The sequence below is a fragment of the Rhagoletis zephyria genome, unplaced genomic scaffold (assembly GCF_001687245.7).
Source record: "Rhagoletis zephyria isolate East Lansing unplaced genomic scaffold, Rhagoletis_zephyria_1.1 Rzeph_scaffold_03054, whole genome shotgun sequence".
Lineage (NCBI taxonomy): Eukaryota > Metazoa > Arthropoda > Insecta > Diptera > Tephritidae > Rhagoletis > Rhagoletis zephyria.
In genome coordinates, this window is record NW_016160138.1 from 5160 (window position 1) to 27523 (window position 22364).

General features: G+C 32.7%; 1 protein-coding gene across 3 annotated transcripts; it reads right to left on the reverse strand.

Moving 5' to 3' along the window:
• Window positions 1-12652: 12652 nt before the first annotated feature.
• LOC108368291 (myb-like protein AA) lies at window positions 12653-22140 on the reverse strand. Of its 3 annotated transcripts, none has more exons than XM_017623134.1 (6): window positions 21829-22140; window positions 21098-21568; window positions 15848-15905; window positions 15616-15684; window positions 14860-15465; window positions 12653-14787 (listed from the first exon to the last, which is right to left on the reverse strand). In XM_017623134.1, exons 1-6 carry the CDS (start codon window positions 21835-21837, stop codon window positions 14666-14668), a joined length of 1335 nt encoding a protein of 444 aa, XP_017478623.1. In that variant the 5' UTR covers window positions 21838-22140; the 3' UTR covers window positions 12653-14665. The 3 variants fall into 3 exon arrangements, with proteins under 3 accessions (XP_017478623.1, XP_017478622.1, XP_017478621.1); XM_017623133.1 differs by having other exon boundaries at window positions 14860-15522; XM_017623132.1 differs by having other exon boundaries at window positions 14860-15525.
• Window positions 22141-22364: the final 224 nt, after the last annotated feature.

Genomic DNA, 22364 nt, shown 5'->3' on the forward strand with positions numbered 1-22364 from the left:
GTACGTGGTCTGGCAGGCGAAAATATAGCTTCATATCGCGTTGCTCAAAGAAAATCTTTGCAGCTACCTCGCATTTCATCTTTGATCCAAGTACTGAGTCTCTACTCGAGTACAGCTTGGGAATTATTTATTCTTAATATGTGGTTTGTCTAGGCCTTTGATATTATATAGTCAGCAGCGCTTTTATATCAGACATCAGTCTATTTAGGATTGCCCTGCACCTGAATGGCCGCTCCTTCCAAAACCTTAATATCTACGCTGCTATCAGCCAGTGATGCCAGACATTCTCTGTTAAATATCCCACGGAAATTGGGAAAAAATCCCTCAATTACCCACATCTTGAAAATTTATCCCACAAAATTCCCAACGAATTTAAACATATACATGTTTCAGTAGTAAAGAAGCAAAATTCATATAAAATAATAATAATAGTTTGGCGCTTACACATATGTGCTTTTCCTCCAATTTGTGGCGGTCCCCTTGATGTTGTCACACAAAGGGGAGGGACCTACAGTTTTACGCCGACTCCGAATGGCGAGTGTATTTTTATGAGAAGCTGTTTTTCATGGCAGGAATACACTCGGAGGTTTGCCATTGCCTGTCGAGGGCCGACCGCTGTTAAGAAAAAACCCCTTTTTCTGCATTTTTTTCACTCATTCATTTTTTCCCTTTCATTTTTTTGCTCACTCACTAAGGGCCTAAAAGAATTTTTTGGTGACTTTAAAATTGAAGCACATTCATGTGCTATTTAACATTTCATCAGATAATTTGTTCCGCTTTTTACATGAAACACCAGTTACAACTGAAAAGATTCTTTCTTACTCAGCGCTTGAATTGGTTAACGTAAGAAAATTTTCGAAATTGTCCTTGTACTTTTTAACAATTATATACCATTTCACTCCACATCACATCTTCAGAACGATTAATTACGTAAGAATGTCGAATATTCTTGAATTTTGATCAATTATGCAACAATAACTGCGTCAAAAGAAAATCCGTTATTTATATGAAGTGTCCCTTTTTTCCCTTTTAATAATTTTTGATGCAAAATATCCCTCAAATAGGGAAATTACCCACAATCTGGCATCACTGCTATCAGCTCAATTTTCGATAAAAAGATGTATCGCTACTACAACGAGCAGAAAGTTCCTAGCCTCCAGGATTCGATATTGTATTTTAAAGCTTGTATGTATGCTATTAAGAACGCGAAACTTCATTCCAAGCCGATGTTATATGGAGACAAAAATTTGACATTGAAAACTTACCCTTATACTTAGTCTGAGCTTACATACAAACGTTTTTACAGCTACGTCACAAATTTTTTTCAATCCCCTATTAAGTAGTTTTGTTTCCAAATCTGCAGAGCATGGTTTGGCAGGCAAGAAGATATCAAACAAATATTTTATGTAATAAAAAAAATACTATATTACATATAGTGGTGCCCAGATAAAGATTACCAATACTATTTTTCTGAAAATAAAGTAGAATGTGGTACATAAATTAAATAATAAATACCAAAGACAACCCAATAAACGATCATTTGTATTAAAAAAAATTACTATAATTAGTACAAAATCTGGAACAAATGACATTGCGTATGAGTACGGTGACCATCCGTCCTTTATTTTAAAGGACAGTCCTTTATTTTAACCCCCTGTCCCTTATAATTTTTTTCAAAATAAAGGACGCCTTTTGTCCTTTATTTTTAAAACTGTCCTTTAATCGGCTCTGCATTTTTCAGATATACATTTTTAAATATATTCATATTCTGGATATGAAAAATAAAAATGTCCCTTATAAAATATAATGAAAACTTTCGCCAGTTTGTTTCGCAACCCACTTAAGGGGTTCTATTTAATCGGTAATCATTGTACAATCTATAAAGCACAGGGAAAGTTGTGCCCAGGACCGTGTTGCACGCTGAGTTTCCAGTTCCACTGAAAGATAACAATAAACCCCTGCCGCACAGTGGTTCAAAACTAGCATTCATTTACTTAATTTTTCGCTTAGTTTGATTAATTTTTATTTTTTTTTATGAAAGCTTACAATATTTGCAAGAGACCAGTTAGGCCTGATTTCTGAATTTTAGTTTGATTATATTGAATTTTTTAGTGCAAAATGCACAAAAAGTAGCAGTTTTGAAGAAAATGTATTCTCCTGTTCCAGTTAATAAATGTTACATAACAAAAGCTAGTTGAAAACAATTGTATGGTTCTCCCAAAACAAAAAAAAAAAAAAACAAAACAATTTTGAAATGTTATAAAGAAATGTTCACCAAAATAAATATTTTTAATTTTGGTTTTTAGTAAGGATTGGTGGAAAAATGAAGGCTCCAGTGGATTATGAACAATGAATTCCAATTTCGAACCACTGTGTGCAGGCTTCGTCGTGCAGTATGAATTATGGTAAACGCATTTTGGTAGCAAAGGATGGCGAAGTCCTTGAAAAGGATTTGGCTTCATTTTTCGCTACAGCAGGAGAACTTATACAAGTAAGGGCCGTTTTCTCATCTAACCTTTAGTTTACCGGCCACTTTATCGTCTCGATATACGAGTTTTCGTTTTCTTATCAGCGCATTAATTTCTCGAATCGATAAACTGTTGCTCACCCGATGCAACCTTTAAAATTTGTACCCAACGTCAAATTTTGGTTTGGTTTTGGTTCATGAGTCAGATATATTAGGTATTTCAACCAAGGTTTTGGTTTTTGCTAACAGTTGCTCTTGCTTTTGTTGCATTGCCAACATTTGAAATTTTATGACGAATGTAGTGAAGTTTCACTCTCGGAAATGTAGTGAAGTTTCACTATACGGAATAACAAATTTATTTTTACCGGCAAGGTAAGAAAACGAAAGCACTTTAAAGTGAGGAACAATTTATCTGCCCTGTTAGTAAAGGCAACTTTACTGCTTACATTAGAAAACGGCCCTAAATAATATAACTGGTAAATATTTGACTTAAATTACGATATGGGCAAGGTACTTTTATCATACAAGTTGTATGTACGTATTTCCAAATCATTTAAAAAAAAATGTCCTTTATTTTACGTTGGTTAATATGGTCACCGTACGTATGAGTAACACATTTATTTATTTATGTGAAAAACCCAGGCCCCGTAAATAACAGTTACAGTATTCCAACAGTTAAACTTGGCCAGATATTTTTTAAGTTCGAAATAAATGTCTTTCCGGATAGTAAACAAACCGCTTATCTAAATTAAACAAATTTGGTACCAAATGAAAGAGGACTTAAATAGCTTTTAATCAGAAATAGCGATCGAAAGCTACCATTTCTACTTATATATATATATATATATTTCTTTAATTTAATACAAAAGAAATGCATATACCTGACCCAAGGTTTGTTCTATGGTAATTAAAAAAACATTTCTTATTTAAATATTTTTCAATGGCTGACTTTCCTCGTTTAAATATTACAGTTTTAAAGCTATTTTAGTCCTCTTTCAGTTGATACCAAACTTGTTTAATTTGGATAAGCGGTTTGTTTATTATTAGGAAAGGAATTTTATTTTCGACTTAGACATATCTGGCCAAGTTTAGCTGTTGAAAACAAGTAACTGTTATTTACGGTCCCTGGAAAAAGCTGTTATTTCACAAACAGAAGTAAATAAAATAAAGGGAACTTCTCACGCGCTCTTCTAGCACCTAAAATCCTTGGGCCGGCCTCAAGTTTATAAGAGTTGGACAATTTTGGCGTCTAAGATTGCCCCTTTCAATTCTGCCCTGTTCCTGAAAATTTTCTTTCTCACATACTTCTTGAGAATAGCCCAATTCTCTATCGGATTTCCATATGGGCTATTACCGGGCCACTTCAGAGTTTTGATGTCCTTTCGATTGAAATATTCTGTTACCTGTTTTGAACAGAAAGGAGAAAAGGGCTTCTACATTCCTGGTGATGTGTTTATTTAAAACTAAAAGTGTTCTTTACGATCATTGCCCTATTGCAGGGCAGCTTGAAAAATGTGACTAAGAACCTAAGGAGACAGAATACCCAACTGTAGCTCCAATTAGTCCTTTTGATATCAACATATATCTAGATGTGTTTAAATCTCCATTAATGAATGTCGATTCGGTAACACCAAGGTATGAAATTTGTGAAAACTTGTTTCGAATGTACTAACTTTTAATAGTGGTAACCTTATCTGGCCACTACTGTATATAAGTTTACATTAAACCGCTTCGCTCGCCGTATGAAAGAAAAAAGTATGAAATTACCTCCACTACCTAGTTTGAAAGCTTACTTCAGCACAATTTTGACATTAAAAAAATTTCCTCCTAGGCTCAACCTAAAAATATCCAAAAACGTGCTTAATTCACTGCTGCAGGTCTATTCTGCGTTTGTAAAGAAAAATGTGTTGCCGTTAAACAAAGTTCCCGTCATTTGTTAAACAGTTTTCGCTTTCTGCACACTCTTATCAGACCTACATATTCTGAGTTGGTAATATAAAGTTTCTTTTTTGGTACAAAACTGGTTCTAACTGAAAGAAAAACTATACGAATGTAATAAATAGTTTTAAAAATTTGTGGAATTTAATGTTCAATTCAGATCAGGTTTTGGAATTCCAATTCACAAAAAAATTAAAAAAATTGAAAAAGTCAACCTAAGAAGTGATATTTTATCACATGTACATTTCGACAAAAAAATAAAAATATTGTTTTTGGTATCGTGTTAACAGGGTGTGTAAATTTGCACACATTAAGTAAGGAAACTGGTTATCTCTCCTAATATGAGTAAATTTAAACAAAAATTTGTTTGATGGTACGAGGAAACCCAAGCGCATTTTTAGAATTCAAGTATTTAATGAAAAGAAATTTTACAAAGGAATTACTTTGAAGTTCATGAATTAAACGGCCTATAGTATCGTTTTTGATACAGGAAAATTATCACTTTTTTAATTAAAAAAAAATTTTGACGTAGAATACGTCTTACCTTAAGGTATGGGGGCTATGTTCAAATGTTGTAGTTGTAATTTTTAGAGCTTCACAAAAACGCTTATTGCACGAGAACTAATAAAGCGATTTCAAAGAAAAGTGTGGNCGGCTGTATCTCCGATACAGCCTGCAGACCAAGACGAAGGCGCTGGACTGTTCCTTTTTTAAGTATTTAATTAAAATGTGCAACCTTCAGAAATTATTTTAAAAAAAATATAAAAAATCGAAAAATTTATCAAATTAGGGTTAAAGGCGGATTCACCGTTCGTGACCGAACACTTTTTGTTAGTAATTTTACGTGTTCCTTTCCCACTTTTCTCACTCAGAGCGTGACAAAAATGTGCTGAACATTCTTTGTTCGAATCAAATTGATTTTGATTTTCTGTCCGAACGACTTGATGATTCGGGTTGCCGCGTTCACTTTTATATGCATTTGCAGCGAATCGCATGTGTATTTTGCCCTCAAAATCGTATGTAGGCAACAATATCATCAGCTGTTTGCCTCAGAACAAAATTAAATTTGCTGAACTGAACGGTGAACCGTACCGTACTTCAGCACCATGATTCAATAGTTGCGTTCCGCAAGAAGTTGCAAGCATTTACAGGATTTTACCAGAAAGCGTTCCCGTACTCGGTTCTCTGGCTTCTTTTGCTTTGTGACAGTTTTACAGGTTTCAACCCAGAAAAGTTGGGGAACGCAACTAATAATTAAATGTTAGACACTCCCTTACAAAAGGTTGCATTTACGAAGAACAAAGAAATGGGAAGAATGAAATCCCTGGGTGCGAAAATGGTAGTAGAAAAGTACGCAAAGAAGGCACTTTGTAGGGAAATTCCTTTTGTAAATTTGAATGTATTTGCAGGAAATTTCGCATTTTAAACGAAATATTGAAATAAATATTAAGATATCTACGTGAATTACGTAATTTATGTGCTATTTGACAGCATAAAAAATGGAAAGGGCTCAAAACTAAAATAAAACTACTATGAGTTTTATGTAAACATCGAATTTAAAACCAATATTTGGTTTCATCAGTTAAATGTGCTTTATATGCATATACAAATATACATAAAGCTACACTTTTTCATGTAAATTTGCAAAGAAGCAACACGGTGACACTGCTAAGAGAGCGGTGCGAGAGAGACACCTGACAGTTTATCTAACCTTTAATTATTGAATCATGCTTCAGTACACTTTTCGGTAAAAATGTTTTGAGAGCAAATAAAAACTGGACCGGACACGAGCGGTGAACCCGTATTAAGTCCCGTTTCAACAATACGTCAAACTTGACAGATGGATTGCAGTTAAAAAATGCTCATTAAAAAAAAACTCAATTATCGTTGTTTTAAAAGATGTCTGCGCTGGACATTTTTATGTGGCCAAAATCGCCTCCAAGTAAGTTTTCGAACCAAGGAAGAAATTGCGAACTTTTTTCCGCTCCCCAGTCAAGTGTACATACACATGCATGCATACACGTTTACATTTTTAAATAATATAGTAAGTATGTATGTGTAAAACTTTTGCTTACGGTAATTAAAAAACTTAAGTACTTATATGAATTTAGTGCAAATAATATGTAAAGCAAATTATGTATTTATGGCAATGCTAACATACCTGATTTATTTACACGTAAAACACCTAAGCAAAACGCATAGTGCATAAAAACACACACACACACACAATTAAAAAAAAAATACTTACATATGTTTCGATTGTTTGAGTTGTTCTCTGCGCTTACAACAATTAACAGTCACTTGCAAATATATATATAATCTAAAATCTAATTATGGTGCTTAAAAATGTTACATAGTTACCAAGCTGTTTGCTACTTACATGAAATTGGTTTGAAAGTTGAAATGGTAAATCAAAATAGGTCAAAGAATTTGAACACAATGAAAAGTAATTTAAATGAAATAACAAAAAATGGGCTTTCTAGAGTTTGTTTTCCTAATGAAAAGTTATTTATGTATAAATAATGCAGATATAAACGAATGTGAATAGTGAACATTTTTAAATAGTTCTTTTTTATGCATACTTGTTTTTATTTGCATTGCAAACCAATTAATTTGATTGTTATTTAACATATCACTTAAATGTAGTAAAAAATACGAAAAATAAAAAAATTTTTGAAGTGGTATACATACATACATATATCCATTAGAAATACATATTTTTAGTTACACCTAAAATTTTTTACGTGTACCACTATTTATGTATATCCCTATCATCAGTATTGAATAACTAATTGCAAATTATATTTTTTATAAATCTTCACACATGTAAAACATATGCGTATGTATAAACAAAAATTTTACAAAAACGAGCAAAAAAAAAAAGACAAACACATAAAAAATTTAACTATTCATAAGGTGGTCATGTAAAACGATAATAGTTATAATAAATAGAAAATAGCAAACTTGTAATAACCACTTTTGCATTGTACAATACTTAAGAGTTCTTTTTTAAGTGCAAACCATAAGAACAGTTTAAAGAAAAATTGTATGAAATTGTAAATTTTAATTTTTGATGAAATTTTAAATTTGAAATAAATTCATATGCATATAAACACACACACACACACAAGTACACATGCAGAAATGTAAACTTGTACCATATTCAATTTTCATAAATGAAGTTTTGATAATTAACAGTTTATTATTATTTACAAACCCGCATTGGTGGTGAGTATTCCCGAGTATGGAGTTTTGGGTTAATAGCGATTTGGTTGGAATACAAAACTTAGTAATGTTGTATTTGCAGGCACGGGGTTTTCAGGGACATTTGTTTAGTTCTTTATATAAAAAATATTTATTGTGCCCATATCTTATTTATGGTAGATAAACGAGGTTTGTTTTTATTATTGCATTTTTTTTTTTTTTAATAAAACGTTGTTTTTCACTTGGTAACCTTTTTTGTAAATTCTGGTCATAAAATTTTTTGTCGTGTGGCAACCGTGGCTACAAACCTTTTGCTCGCCGAGACGAACACGTAGGTATGACTGTCTTCATAATAAGATGTGCGGCCTCGATGTCTATAGAGTTCTAACAAACGTGGAAGCATGGCTAAGCACTGAGGTAAATTGTTAGAAACCCCAATTGCTTCTCGTAAGTACATAAATGATTATTTGTGCAGTTCTTTTTTTCTTAGCTTATTGGAACTTTTAACTCCGTTGTTGGCAATTTGTTTGCGAACTTTTTGTAATCCTTTTAAAATAAGAGAAAAAATTGTCCTTTTTCGTCTGTGTGTTTACGAAATGTTTTGTTCTTTTATTTATACGAAATTCATATGATGTATCTACATACATACATAATTATTTATGGTATATGCTTTCATGCATTTTATATGTTTTCCTTCTACGAGTATACGTACATATTTATTTTTAATCTCTGAATTTTACAATAAATAATTTGTTTAATATATGTATGTAGTTTTACTAAGTACTTTAGTAACAAATATGCTTAGAGGAAAAGTACATTTTATATGTAAATACAAACAGTACTATACATATAAACACACATACATATGCACATACAAAAATGCATATTGTGTATGCATGGATGTGAATACATACATACATATGTATGTTTCTATGCATTCCTAAGTTGAGTAAATATTCAGTTTAGTATAAATAGTAAATAGTAGTGGTTACAAATTATTTTTTGAAACTAATATTTTTAATAATCCATATCCTTTAATTTTATTTTTTTCGAAGTCTCTCTCTATTATTAAAGTCTTTACATTGTTAGCTTTCTTTTACGAGTGTTAATGTTTTTAATGAAAATTTTTGATAAACTTTTAATGAATATAAATGCGTTATACGAGTACTTAGTTACGTAAAGAATTACTATGCCTAAGTTGAATGCGTAATTGTTGTTTTTTTTCTATGTATTTATGTAGGTAATGAAAAAATCGAAATTCATACATACATATGTACACATATATTGTTTTTATAGAACGCCTGCCTATGAGGTTGCATTAATTAATTCTTAATAAATAAGGGGTTAAAAATGCTTCTATTTGTTGTATGTAGATGAAAAGTATTGGTTACTTCTTATGATTTTAGTCAGTTCTATGTAATGCCGATATATGGGTCTACAAATTATATATATAGTTACATATATGTGTAGCACTTATTTACACCGAATATGCCTTATAAACCCCGAATCATGATTGCGACCAGTGGCAAGTACGCAGGTATTAAATTTCGGTAGCTACATGATAAGCAAGGGGGGGGGGATGGTGCAGCGTCTACCGATTTACAGAATTCCTTCATAAGTAGGCGTTGCCACGCTTATTTTCCAAAATTATCTTATTTTATGCCGAAATTCTACTTCACATTCCAACTTTCAATTTGGTTCCAGTCTTTACGGAAATATCGTAGTTTTAATATTTTTTTTTTGAAACCAACCTACTTTGGATAAAGGAAACTATTTATTTATCCCGAATTTCGTGGAGATATCTTAATTTTTGTTCAACTTATCGTGTACACGGACAGACGGACGTACACACAGGTATTTCTTAAACGACATTGCTCTTCATACTGAGCATTTTGGTATAAATGCATATATGTCTATATCTATCTTGATTCTTTTAGGCTGTTACAAGCAACCGCTCTCCGAACAAAGTTATAAAGCCCTTGTGCCAAGTGCGCTCGGATATAAAAAATAAAACCGGGTTTGTGTTTGAAATCTTATGTAGTTAAGAAGTGAAAACAGGGACCGTAACAGTTACAACTTTTATTAAAAAAAATCACTCTTTAACAATTATTTTTTGACTTTTATTTAATTACTCTTTAAATAACCGTTATTTCTGACTTTTATTTTATAAATCGAAAATAACAATTATTTTTGATTTTTATTTAAATAATCTGCAAATAACAGTTATTTTTGATTTTGAAATTATACGTCTTAAATAACAGTTATCGAAGACTTTTATTTATAAAAGTCATAAATAAAAATCAGTCACTGATCTTTATTTTTTCAATCATACTTATAAAAGTCATTTGAATAAGTCGTAGTAAACTTTTGTTTTCCAACACCTTCTTAACTGCGAAAAGGGTTAATGGCTTTTATATGATTGATTTAAAAAATGAAAGTCGGTCATTGATTTATATTAATGACTTTTAAAAGTAAAAGTCACCGACTGATTTTTATTGATGACTTTTATAGATAAAACTCTTCAATAACTGTTAGTTAAGCCATATAATATAAAAATCAAAAATAATTGTTATTTTGGATTTATAATATAAAACTCAAATATAATTGTTATTTTTTTAAATTTGCAAAGCGAAATCGATTGGTATGTTTCACTTAGTTGTAGAACATTTCCTTCATAGTGAATTTTTCCATGACAGTTTTCATCAATAACTGTTATGTTCGGTCCCTGAGTGAAACACATCTCCTGTGAATATTACAAAGGCAAACATAGTCTTTTAAGAAGAAACATTAATGTTTATTTTTTCGGTCGCAGTCTTGATTCGTTTGCGAGGAATATATCTAATAAGGGTACAACCTGTTTCTACGACCCACAAATTGCGCAATTTAGGCGCTATATACTCGTATTGCAAAATTGCGTTAATATTCTAGCTTTGGTCATAGGAAAACTTCAATTTCATGAATGCGACTCCAACATTTTCTTATAGTTCATTTCCACCAAAACCTTAACTGCAGTTAAGAGTACAGGTAAGTTCCAATTGAATTTGAACATAGTGTGATCGGGTGTGATCCGCAAGATTTATATCTTCCCTTTTGCTTCTTTACTTTCGTTTGCTTGTCCTAATATTCGCAATAACCCTCTAATTTAAAACTTCTAATACTGGCGGCAAGGCTTTGTGGAAATTAACTATTACTGCGAGTGTTCTTTAATTTTTAACTGTGGGCAAGGGGTGTGTGTTAATTTTGATAATACTTTTTGGTTTCGTACAATGAAAATGAATTATTTCAACATTAACAGCCGTATTCTAATAAAGTCACAAACCTTAGCTCATTATTGCTGTGATTATTACTGCGCCTCATTGGGACCCCTTCTGCGAATAGTTTCATTTCACAATTTGAACCGTCAGGTGAAGTCGAGTTATTACTAAAAATTCGTATTTATGATGCGATTTGGCTCATATTCGGGATATGTATTGATAATGAGCAATAATTTTACAAAAGGAAGTCGCCAGATAGCGCTGGAGTCCAGTGAGAAAATATGCCGTGAATGTCCGATTACGTCGACCTGCTGCACCACTGAGTTTCTCGAACTACCGTGTTTTCCAACAGGATGTTATTTACGAATATTTGGGCAATTCACAAGGTGTTGTGAAGTTATATTTTCCTAACAAAAGTTGTGTTAAAACACGACGGTTGTGAACACCTGTTACGATTATTTATTATATCTCAGCACTTTACCTCACATAACACCGAATAAACATAGGTTGCAGAGTTGTATCGTCATGTGTTATTTTTCTTCACAAAACAATAACAACATTTTTACAACTGTCATGAAATATCATGACTTCACGACAAACACGACAAATACGACACCTTGTGAATTGCCCAATTATTTACTCTGCGTTAAAGCACCAGGCTTAAGTTGTCCAGGAGTCAATCTCAAATAACTTCCGTTAAATCAACCATCAGACATTTAAGATATTTCGTCGGAAATAAGTCTATGTATGTACATTGGGATTCTGTAGAACAACGATACTCACTCACTTTTTTAAATTGCCCCCAACTATATATACAATACAGTTTCAAGGACAGATTGACCATCGAACCGGATCATTTTTGCCGTCAGGGAGTGAGGAGGATAAAGTGCTTAAAATTTAATTCGTTATTCGCTTTGAAACGCCCGATCATTGGACAAATTCCAAGAACGTTTTCGCGGACAAAATACTTTCGTTGGGTTATTTAAGACGGCCTTGGAAGTATGCCTTCCGACGACCACCAAAACCATATTATTAGCAGACAAATCGTTAACGTGAATTGTTTGTTGAAATGTTGGACCAAAATGTTTCAATAAAAAAATTTATCTTAATTTTATCTTTATCAGCAAAACCCACAAAATTTTGATTCGTGTGGTTTTCGCTATTTAATTAATTATATTTTATAAAAAAAGGTAAAATTTTGGTATGGAAAGTATAAAAAGCGTAAAAACTTCAGGGTATTCATATTTTTGACGCTGACTGTACATAAATTGATATACACTTTTCTTTTAGTTATTATGGTACATATTTTTGGGCGTATTTTTTAACATAAGAATCCGAGACCTACTGATAAATGTAGACCGGATTTTTATGCTAAAAAGTAAGCTTAAACATCTTAAACCATCCTGACTATAAGCAAAATGCATGAATTGGTAAGTGCTTTTCTTATAGCGGATGATGACGCATGTTTTAAAATTGAAATTGCGCAATTCGAGGATGGTAGAAACACAATATTATGTATGGTGAAAGAAATACATACTTAATATGCAGGTATTTTTTGAATGTTTAAGTACTAATTTTTAAATAAAGTAACATGCGAGTACATTTGATGAATGATTCACTGCTTATGTTATACGAGTAACATCTATTTTTTATTCTATGTAGCAAAAGTATCTGTGTTTTTTGCACGATATGTTCAACTATTTAGTACCTTCGAGACATTACAAGCAGAGTTCATTACATATCAACAAATCCATTTTTAATACGTTCACATATGAGTTGTTATTTAGAAAACTAAAATAAACTTATCGATACGTGTTTTAGTTGGATATAATCTATAAAAGTTTGAAAGATGATTAACGTGCAAATAAAAAAATAGCTTTGGTAGGGAAGTTTTTTCTTGAATAGAGATTCTGTCATTAAAACGACGACTTCATGATAGCACAGGAGTAGAAAATTTCACAAAACTCATGACGACAAACTTAATATAAATTTGACGATAACCACAACAAAAAAGTGATTCTGGACATGAAAAGTTGTCGAAATCACTGATTCAAACGATTATTTTTTTTATATTTTTTTTTGTCTGGCTCTTTTCAAGATACCGAAACTGCGAAAAGGACTCATTGGAAACTTTTCATTTTAACTTTCTGTCATTTTAAAAACAATTTTGGAATAAAAAATTTAAAAATTTTCGAAATTTTAAAATTCTGAATAAAAAAACTGATTTCCAATTTTCTTGAAAATTGTTTCTAAAAAACTGTCGCTAATTTTCCAACTTTTAAGCTTGGACTTACCTTTAAGCTTTAACTAATTGTAAAGTAACGGGATCTGTGTTTTCGAATTTTTAAATTAACGAAAAACTAAAAAATTGTGTCTAACTCAACGCCAAGAATTCTCATTGCATCAAATCAAAAGTATCTTCCTCTACAACGTAGTATTTTTCTCTTATAAAGATTGAAAAAATCATGGATGCCTCTTTCGATTGCTACTATAACATAAAAAATTATGAAACAAATCGGAGTTACAAAATCCAAGAGCTGATATTAGTAAAAAAAAATTGGTAAAAAATTGATAAAACATATGGCTGAAAGTAAAATTTATTATTGCACAACTTTAGGCGCTGCTCATATATCTCGAGAAGTAAGTTCAAAAGCGAATTAACACACGTTTTTTTCTGCAGCTTCTCAACCTGTCTGCACGTTGCTAATATTTCTACAAGTTGTTACTGATGCATAGGTTGGCAATTTACATCTCTTAGGACATTGCTATGTCAAAAACTACAAGTTTTAAAGTTCTCCGTGAACGACAATATCACTTTAAAGTTCTCTCAACATGTCCGTCCGATACGGAACGATGAGCTGCAAATATTTCAGCCACAAAAATATTCAATTAAGTAAAAATAAAAAAATGTGGACTGAAGAGAGAAGACTGGTGGTATTCTAGTTCATAACTAGTAGCTTTCCCTGCAGGAATGTTACGCGTTAATACTAATTACGAAATCAACTCCACTGCGCGATATATTCTGTACATAAACGCCGTTTTTCAATATAAATTTTCAGATATTTTATAGGCTTTCATTGAGACGACGCTATAATCTGTGTATCAAAGGATATTTGGCGACTTGTATTTAGCAAAGTGAATTCTAAGCTATTACTGCTTGCTTATAACTAAATTATTTATGAATATTTTTGTTTAATATTAAAAAAAACTACACATACCGTTATCAATAAGTATAAGTTTCGTAAGTGACTATTCTTTTGATAAAGTATACAGTTATAAATTTAACATCCTTGAGCTCTTCATTTTACCTTTATATGTCCACTAGACCGAATATCTGTACTAGTATGTTGCGAGTTACTCGTAAGGTTTCATGGGTTGCATCACTTTTAATCACTAATGTATAGTTGTTTATAGTCGAGAAAATCGCCTTTATAACGGCAACATAAATGTACAGTACATATATTCAAACATTTGTTTGCTAGATTTACGAAAATTTTATATTCATGTATGTATGTATGTATGTATATATAGTTTCGATTACATATATATGCAATATATAAACACGTCGATACATTTTGTAACATCTCAATACATATGTACGTACGTAAGTGATTACATCAAAATATATTTATGTATGTCTATTCATCTATGTATGTATATATGTAGTACTTCATATAAATATTTATTAATTACTATGCATTTGTAGCAATGTTTTTTTGCCATATTCCTGATATTTATGCGTTCTCTATATGTAAGTATTAAAGTTTTACTTTTCTTGTCGTCGCTCCCTCGCTCGCTCGCATTAATATTTATCATCTGTGCTTGACACACCACACTTCGAGCGTAAAATTGCTGCGAGTCGCTGCGTCAATGGCTCCGTTGGCGACTCCGAGTCACTACATGAAGTTGAGGGCAATTTGTTTCCTGCCATTTAGAGAAAATAAAGATAGGTACACGTATAAATATTTAAATTTTAATTCCTCTCCCGCCACATACCATTGCTGACATCCAAGTCCGGCGATGACAGTTCTTTGGTGAATTTCAAATTAACCGGCGCTATATCGTCTTCCTCCTCTAGCAATAAACTCGAATAGGAGTGCGTTGTATTGTCGCTGCGACTGCGTCCACCACCACCGCCGCCACCACTCGAAGAGTTACGCGATGAGAGCGAATTATTGCCGGTGCCCGCTGCAGCGCCTATCGAATTTGGATCATCGATTGGCAAATCATCGCCGCTGCTACTAATGACATCTTCTTCGTCATCCTCGTCATCGTCATCGTCTACCTCGTCTTCCTCGTCATCGTCGTCGTCGTCGTCGTCATCGTCGTCGTCATCAATTTCCACCACATCCTCATCATCTACATCCTCCTCTTCGGCTTCATCATCAACTGATTCACTCAGACTATCACCTGCCGAATCAATGCTGTCACTGCGACTACTCACATTCAGCTCATGGCTGTTCGAATCACCCAGTGAATTGCAATTATCCTCGGCCAGTCCGTACACATCAATCCCTCCCTCCATATTGTCAATGGGCTGGTCTTCAAAAGCCACTTCATCACTTTCACCTGCTGATGGATCCGAGGATTGAAGCTCTAAAACTGGATCGGGAGATGATGACTTATTGTAATTCTCATCACTATCGCTGGCCGCAGTACCTACTTATGTATACACGTATGTATGTTAGTTAAAGAGTGTGTATGACACCATTCTATGTACTAAATACGCGGTTTTCTACTTGTCAAACTTACCTCGTAGTTTTTCAATTATTAGCGGATAGAATTCTTTGGCTGTTGCATTGTTTGGTTCGTATTGTAAAACTGTTGAATTGTTCGTTTGTCCAGTTACAGTTGACAGTTTGTGAGTTGATTATGAAAGTAGTAGTAGAAATATAAGACGTTAGTAAAAGTTTGCTAGTTAATTAAAAGTTTTGATTTGCAGGTGTGTATTTATTATTTTGATAGCTGCGAAGATGAAACTTACTCAATTTGCAGTATTTCAAGGCCTTTTTGTAATCTTTAAGCATCACTGCTGAGAGAAACTGTAAATGGGAGAAGATAAAAATGTAATATACATACATATATGGAATATAAGATATGACATTGTATTTGTCAAAGACCATAAAATTCATTTATGTGAACAATCAAATTTATTTACATACTTTGTACTATGGGCCAGGAAACCGAAAAATTTGATCAAAAGTCATTCAAAATTTTTCAACAAAAATCCAAAGGTAACAAGTTTTTGTCCACCTCGATATGATGCCCATTTTTGGCCACATTTAATAAAAACCACATACGTACGCCCGAATTTCAAAATTTGTACAAGAATTAGTTTCATAAAAATGTCGAGCTCTTTAATGGGATTTTTTAGAAAAATTTTGAGTATGCGGTTTAGTATAATAAATTATCGAACATAATTTCTATGGAAAAATTGCGTAACAACGTCAACAAAAAAAAAAAAAAAATAAAGAAATAAATTGCGATACATAGAAAAATTGCGGAAGAGTGTTACTTATTTAGTTAATCGTCTACAGAAATACTCTTACAAACTATTACAGATTAATTAAACATTTTTAAAAAGGTCTAATTTAAATTTATACCGACTCTGGTTGAAATTTAGCTCTAGTGGAAAGTTATTCGCAGAAAACTCTAACTTTTAACAATATTCAAAATAAATGGTTAGCTATACACCATGAATAGAGATTTTCTAAATCTAAAAACAATCAGTTTTACGAGTATGACGAATTTTAAGGTAAAGCTTTACATCATCCGCAAACAATAAACATTTTGCCAAATCAAATACTTTAGATAAATCAATAATAAATATTAAAAATAATGCTACTCCAAACCTGCTCTTTATTATACTAAAATTGAACGGGCGACAAAATTGCATGATCAAAAAAATTCTAAGAAAAAAGTTTGAAATTTTTTTGAAAATTTTTGTTAATTTTTTCTTAAATTTTCTGCACAGTTCAAAGTTACGGTTTTCGTTAGAAAAAGAATTGTATTTTGATCGAAAAATAAGGGAAGTCAATTAAAAGATCCAGAAAAAATGGAAAAAGCATTGTGCCTATTCAAGTACATGTATTACAAAATGTCACTCATACGCCACGTCGCCCCAAGGAAAGAGTTTGTTTAGCCTGCAATAAGGGTGGGTGCAAAGTGGAAGCGCAGCCGAAGATGAAGCCGTTGCGCAAACGGTCATCTTAAAGCTGTGCGGTACTCTTTTCAAATACGAATCGCTTGCTGTGATGAGTTGTTTGCATTTCATTTAACTGTTTGTAATTGTCAAAAACCTGTTTTTGAAGAAATGGCAAAATTTTTCACAAAATGTAATCGAACGTATTAATTGATCGTCTTGTACATTCGAAAAATTTGTTCACGTCTTGCCGTAACTCGTTAATACAAGTGGTGAAATTCTCAAAAATTTGTTCTAGAAAAAGTTGTTATCTGTAGAAAAGGGTTTTCATTTAGAAACAATTCTTCATATGAAGACGAATCTGAGTCGAATCCATTTTAGATGCATAGCATCGCTCATCGGGTTGGCCGCAACGCAAGCAATTCTGTTTGGTAAGTTTTTTTTCGCGCAAGTTCTTCCATACAAAGAGTAATTCGACAATTATTTTTTGTATGGAGCAAATGAGCAACACCTTCCACTAAAAAAATTGCCAAAAATCAACGCGATTTTCTAGCAACTTTAAACTTGCACTTTGTTATACTAAATTTGAATGGGCTATAAAACTGCATACTTTGCATTTTTTTTTTTTTTTTTTAAATCTGACTAAAAAGTTGCAAATTAGTGTGCAAATTTAAAGAATTTTCCTGAGTTTTGCACAAAGTTTAGAGATTTTATTATTACGTTTTCTGGTGTAAAATGAACTATATTTTTATAAAAAATTATCGAAAATAAATTACAATAAAAAACTTTTCATATATGGCGTAAAATTCACTGTGCCAATACTTTTGTTCGTCACTGTATATATTTCTCGTTTTTATTTAACGAAGGCAAATTTGCTAAGCCCAGAATAGGCAGCGAAAATCCGATAAGTTCAAAATAATCCGAAATAATTAACATCGAATCCTTAAAAGTTTTTTGTAAAACAATTAAATAAAATAGCTATAAGAAGTTTTTTCACTTTAAGCTACCAAATAGCTGTGCAAATAGTTAATATATTTTGGCATTTGAACCCAATTTGCGAATATTTATTTTCCATGAATCGTCAAAAGTATTTTTAATTCAGTAAACGAAAGTATAATGCACTTTCCTATTATCCTCTTAAAATTGCAACAATACAAAATGAATGTACGATATTTATTGAGCATAAGTAGGTATTAAAATTTTATTTTCTATAAGTACTTAAGTATGTAGTGTGAATTAGTAGCAAGAAGCTGTTTAGTAGCTTACAAAAGAAAATTGAATATTGGCATGCAATAATTTCTGAAAGGAAATTCATACTTATACAAGTAGAAATTTACGAGAAATGCGGGTCGATAGCATAAAGAGCCTACTTTTAAAATAGGTGTCGTTGTTTTTTGTCTGTATTTGAATAGGCATTAATATAAGTACATACACTGAGCAAGTATGCCGCCACATATAATTCCATTGTAATAAAGGCTGCCGAATTGCGGCCAAGGGAGCTTATGCGCACGTATATACATACATACCCGTATAGTGTACATACATACATACATGCACATAGGTGCAATAGATTGCCTGTACAGAGTTTGACTTTAATGCTTACAAGCGAATTGCTTATATGCAAGTTCTTTGTGAGTAGTTTGTTTGGCTTTGATAAAAGTTTCGGAGCGTTTAAGAAAAAAGTTAAAAAAGATGGTTTAAAACGAAAGATCGCACAGACTTTTGCTAACTAATTTTAGGAGTATTTCTTTGAGTTTTACAGTTCCACAAATTTAAGGGATTTACAGAAATATGTTATTAAAAGTTCGTTAAAAATTTTGAAGTAAAATAAAATTGTTATACCGCTTTTCCAAAGGTGCTCTCGGAATCAGCCCCCTTTATAGACTTGCAACGTTTATTATTTTGAGCAAAAAGTGCTTTGAATATATGTACATTCATTTGAATGGAATAAATGTATGTAACTAAATAATAATTATATAGGTTATTGTGTTTAGTATGTACTTACTTACTGCATGAAATTCAAAAGTGAACTGGCTGTCTGCTAGCGTCGCAAAAGCTCGGTAACTACGTACACACGAATTGTACGTGAAAGCCGAGTGGCTCCGCTGCAAAAAATGCGACTAATCCGGGATGACTCCGGGAGTAATGGCAAAGGAACATGCGACTAATACCACTTTTGATTTCATTATATGGATTAAACTCTCCTGTTCGAGCACATCCTTTGAAGAGACTAATTGTTCCCAGCGACTAGTTACTTAAAAAAAAATAAAAAAAAAAATTTGCGCCAGCCGCGATTCGAACCAGGGTGTTCAGGTTTGTTAAGCGAATACTCTCTCTATGTGTCATGAAATTTCGTTGACTAAGTGCGTATATATCATTCAATCGTTAATAGTACCCGTTAGAAATGAGTCGGGGACTAATTTGATCTCCAATTATACCCGTAAGGGATGAGTCGAGACTAATTGATTCCAATTAGTGCCCCTATGAGATTAGTTGCGACTAATTAATGCACAATTGTACCCGATTGAAAATAATCTCGGAATAATATCTTTAGAGATTAGTCGCACAATTTTTTGCAGGGTCCGTTCGGCTCACGTGCAGGGCTACCAACTTGGCTCAAAATTAGAGGATTTTCGGAGTTTTCCCAAATTTTCGCTATTTTGGCGTTTGGACATTTTTTCAGCGTTTTTTCTTAGTTAGGTGGCAACTTTCATAACAGCGCTTCCTTATCAACCAACTCGAAAAGAGGAGAAGGCTACCAACTCGTCGGAATAATTTTTTTATGTATGTTACCGCATTACTTTGGACCACGTTAACCGATTTCTATAATTCTTTTTTTTTTAAAGGAAAGGTGTTACCTCAAAGGTCGTCCTATATCAATTTGTATTGGATCTTGAAAAATAAACGATCATCTGAAATTTTTATATGGAAACTGAAGTCGGCTTTGTTTTTTGCTTAAAAATTACTTGTTTTCTAAACCCTTATTTTTTGTGAAATCCAAATAAAAAATTATTTTCGAATTTTTTCTGAGATCTTTTGTTCGGAAATCGCTCTATGTACATACTTTTGGGACATTTTGCGTCTTGTTTTTAGAATTTATCCAGAATTTTTGGTATTTTTCTAGAAATTTTGAAGATTTTCGGAGTTTTCCGAAATATTCGCTATTTCGGGCCTTGGAACATTTTTTCTGCGTTTTTTTCTTAGATAGGTGGTAACTTTCATTACAATACTTCCTTATTTTCTAAATCCATATTTTTTGAGAAATCTAAATAAAAAATTATTTTCGAATTTTTTTCCAAGATTTTTTCGCAAATCGCATCTGTTCTTTAGCGATTTATTGTGGACTTTGGTGTTTTTTTTTATATAAAGGGCAACTCCCATGGAAATACTTCCTTCTTTAAAAACTTTATTCATCAAGAAAACCAAATAACCAAATCAAAAATTCTTCTATAGTTTCATATTGTGCAATTTAACATATCCCTGCTATTTGGGAATTTAGGAGTATTTAGTATCGAAATAAACTTTTATGAAACGACTGTATTTCAGTTCGCCAAATACTACTGTCCTTTTCTCAAAAAATACAGAGCACTGTCCGAAAGATAAGAAGCAAAAATTTAGCGAAACTTTTTGTGCTTTTTCGGTTTGGTGTCGACATTTTATTTTAAAACTTAAATTGAAAAAATATTCGGGGTGTGAGTTGTTATGCTTTTAAAATATTACACAGCCTATGGAAAATTATTTTCACTTTGTCAGGTATTAACTTTATCAAATCTTTGAAATTGATTTAAAAATACTTTAAATTATGTGGCAACTTTCAACCCAACAAAAGGAAAAGAATTTATATTTCTTGTAGATCTACATGAGCGTAATTGTGTGGATGTTGGTATTGAAGCCAGTCTTTGTTCCCTTTATCACAGCTCGCAAGTTGCCAACTGGCAAAGGGTAATTGGCAGCGCAATTCCATGCACACATGTGCATACACACATACATACAAAATAAATAAACTAGGCATTCAGTAAGGCAAATTGTAGCCCTGCAGATATACATATATGTACATACATTTATTGCCACATTTCCTCCTTCTTCACTCACCTCGGCAAGGAACTCGGTCGGCGCTGATATGCTTTCATCGGCATCCGTGTACTCCGATAAACTCTGGCTTAGATCCTCATTGGACACGGATGTGGGTAGTGTGGCTGCTGATACAATGCCGGGGCCAACGGCATTGACGTTGACGTTGACGTTGGTGTTGCCAACCGCTGTTGCCATTGTCACAGTCGAGGCCGCCACATTCATGATGTTAATGTTGTTGATATTATTTGTATTTGTGTTGTTGCTTATGATGTTAGCTGTGCTGATATTGTTGCTGTTGTTGCTATTGCTTATACTAATATTGCCCGCCAGTAAAATATTATTACTGTTGCTGTTGCTGTTGATGTTGTCGTTGCCGTTGCCGTTGCCGTTGCTGAGTATGCCGTTGCTTGCTGGTGTTAGTGCTGCTGTCACACTATTGGCTTTGGATGCGTAGACGCCATTACAATTCGTTTCATCCATGTAGAGCAGCTACGAGTTTAAAACGGGAAATTGGCAATGGCATTGAGGGAGCGGATTATTGCAATTAGAAAAGGTAATGAAAGGAGAACATTTATTTGCAGTGTGGTAGGTAATAAGATTAAATTCTGCATTTTATAAGTGTGTGGGGCAGTTACAGAAGCTTAAAGCAAACAAATTTATTGATCTATTACTGGATTAAATTATTTTAAAATGTCAAACTAGAATGCAGAAGCATAAATTTATAATCGAAAAAAATCGAAGCAACTTACGTTCGACATTTTGTTTTTCCGTAGTCCTCTCTGCTTTTGTGACAGCCACAGCAACACTCTTTACAGTAAAACCTATTAAAGTTGTAACCAAATATTTTTTAGTTTATTCTCGCAACAGCATTCTTTGCAACTTATGTAGTGTAGCGTTTTTTCAACTTGTTTCCGGAAGTTGGGAGTCGTTGAAAACTCTGTATATATGTATATGTGTGTATATATTTTTTTACTGTAGTTGCTTGCAGTTTGAGTGGTTTAAGTAGGTTTTTTGCTTTTATTGCAATTTTGGACAGAAATGAGTTTCATTTGGTAGATTGTCTGAAAAGAAAGAATATTGTTAATAAGTATTTGGCTAATCCAAAAGTATTGCCTTAATTGTTTTGATAGAAAATATTAACATAACACTATGTCTTCAAATATTTTTGGTAAGTGATGTGAAATTTTGTACTTATGAATTTTATTTTTCCCTCTCTAAGCCCCCAAACGGTTTGTTTTTTATTAGCAGGCGATAGTCCACGGTTCGATACCTGGACACAGCAACA

Bases quoted from the DNA above. Each gene is read 5' to 3' on its own strand.
- LOC108368291 (XM_017623132.1), bottom strand. The intron at 15,906-21,097 runs GTGAGTGAAGAA...TCCCATTTACAG, and splicing joins CGACCGAGTTCCTTGCCGAG to TTTCTCTCAGCAGTGATGCT. The intron at 15,685-15,847 runs GTAAGTTTCATC...ACAATTCAACAG, and splicing joins CTTGAAATACTGCAAATTGA to TTTTACAATACGAACCAAAC.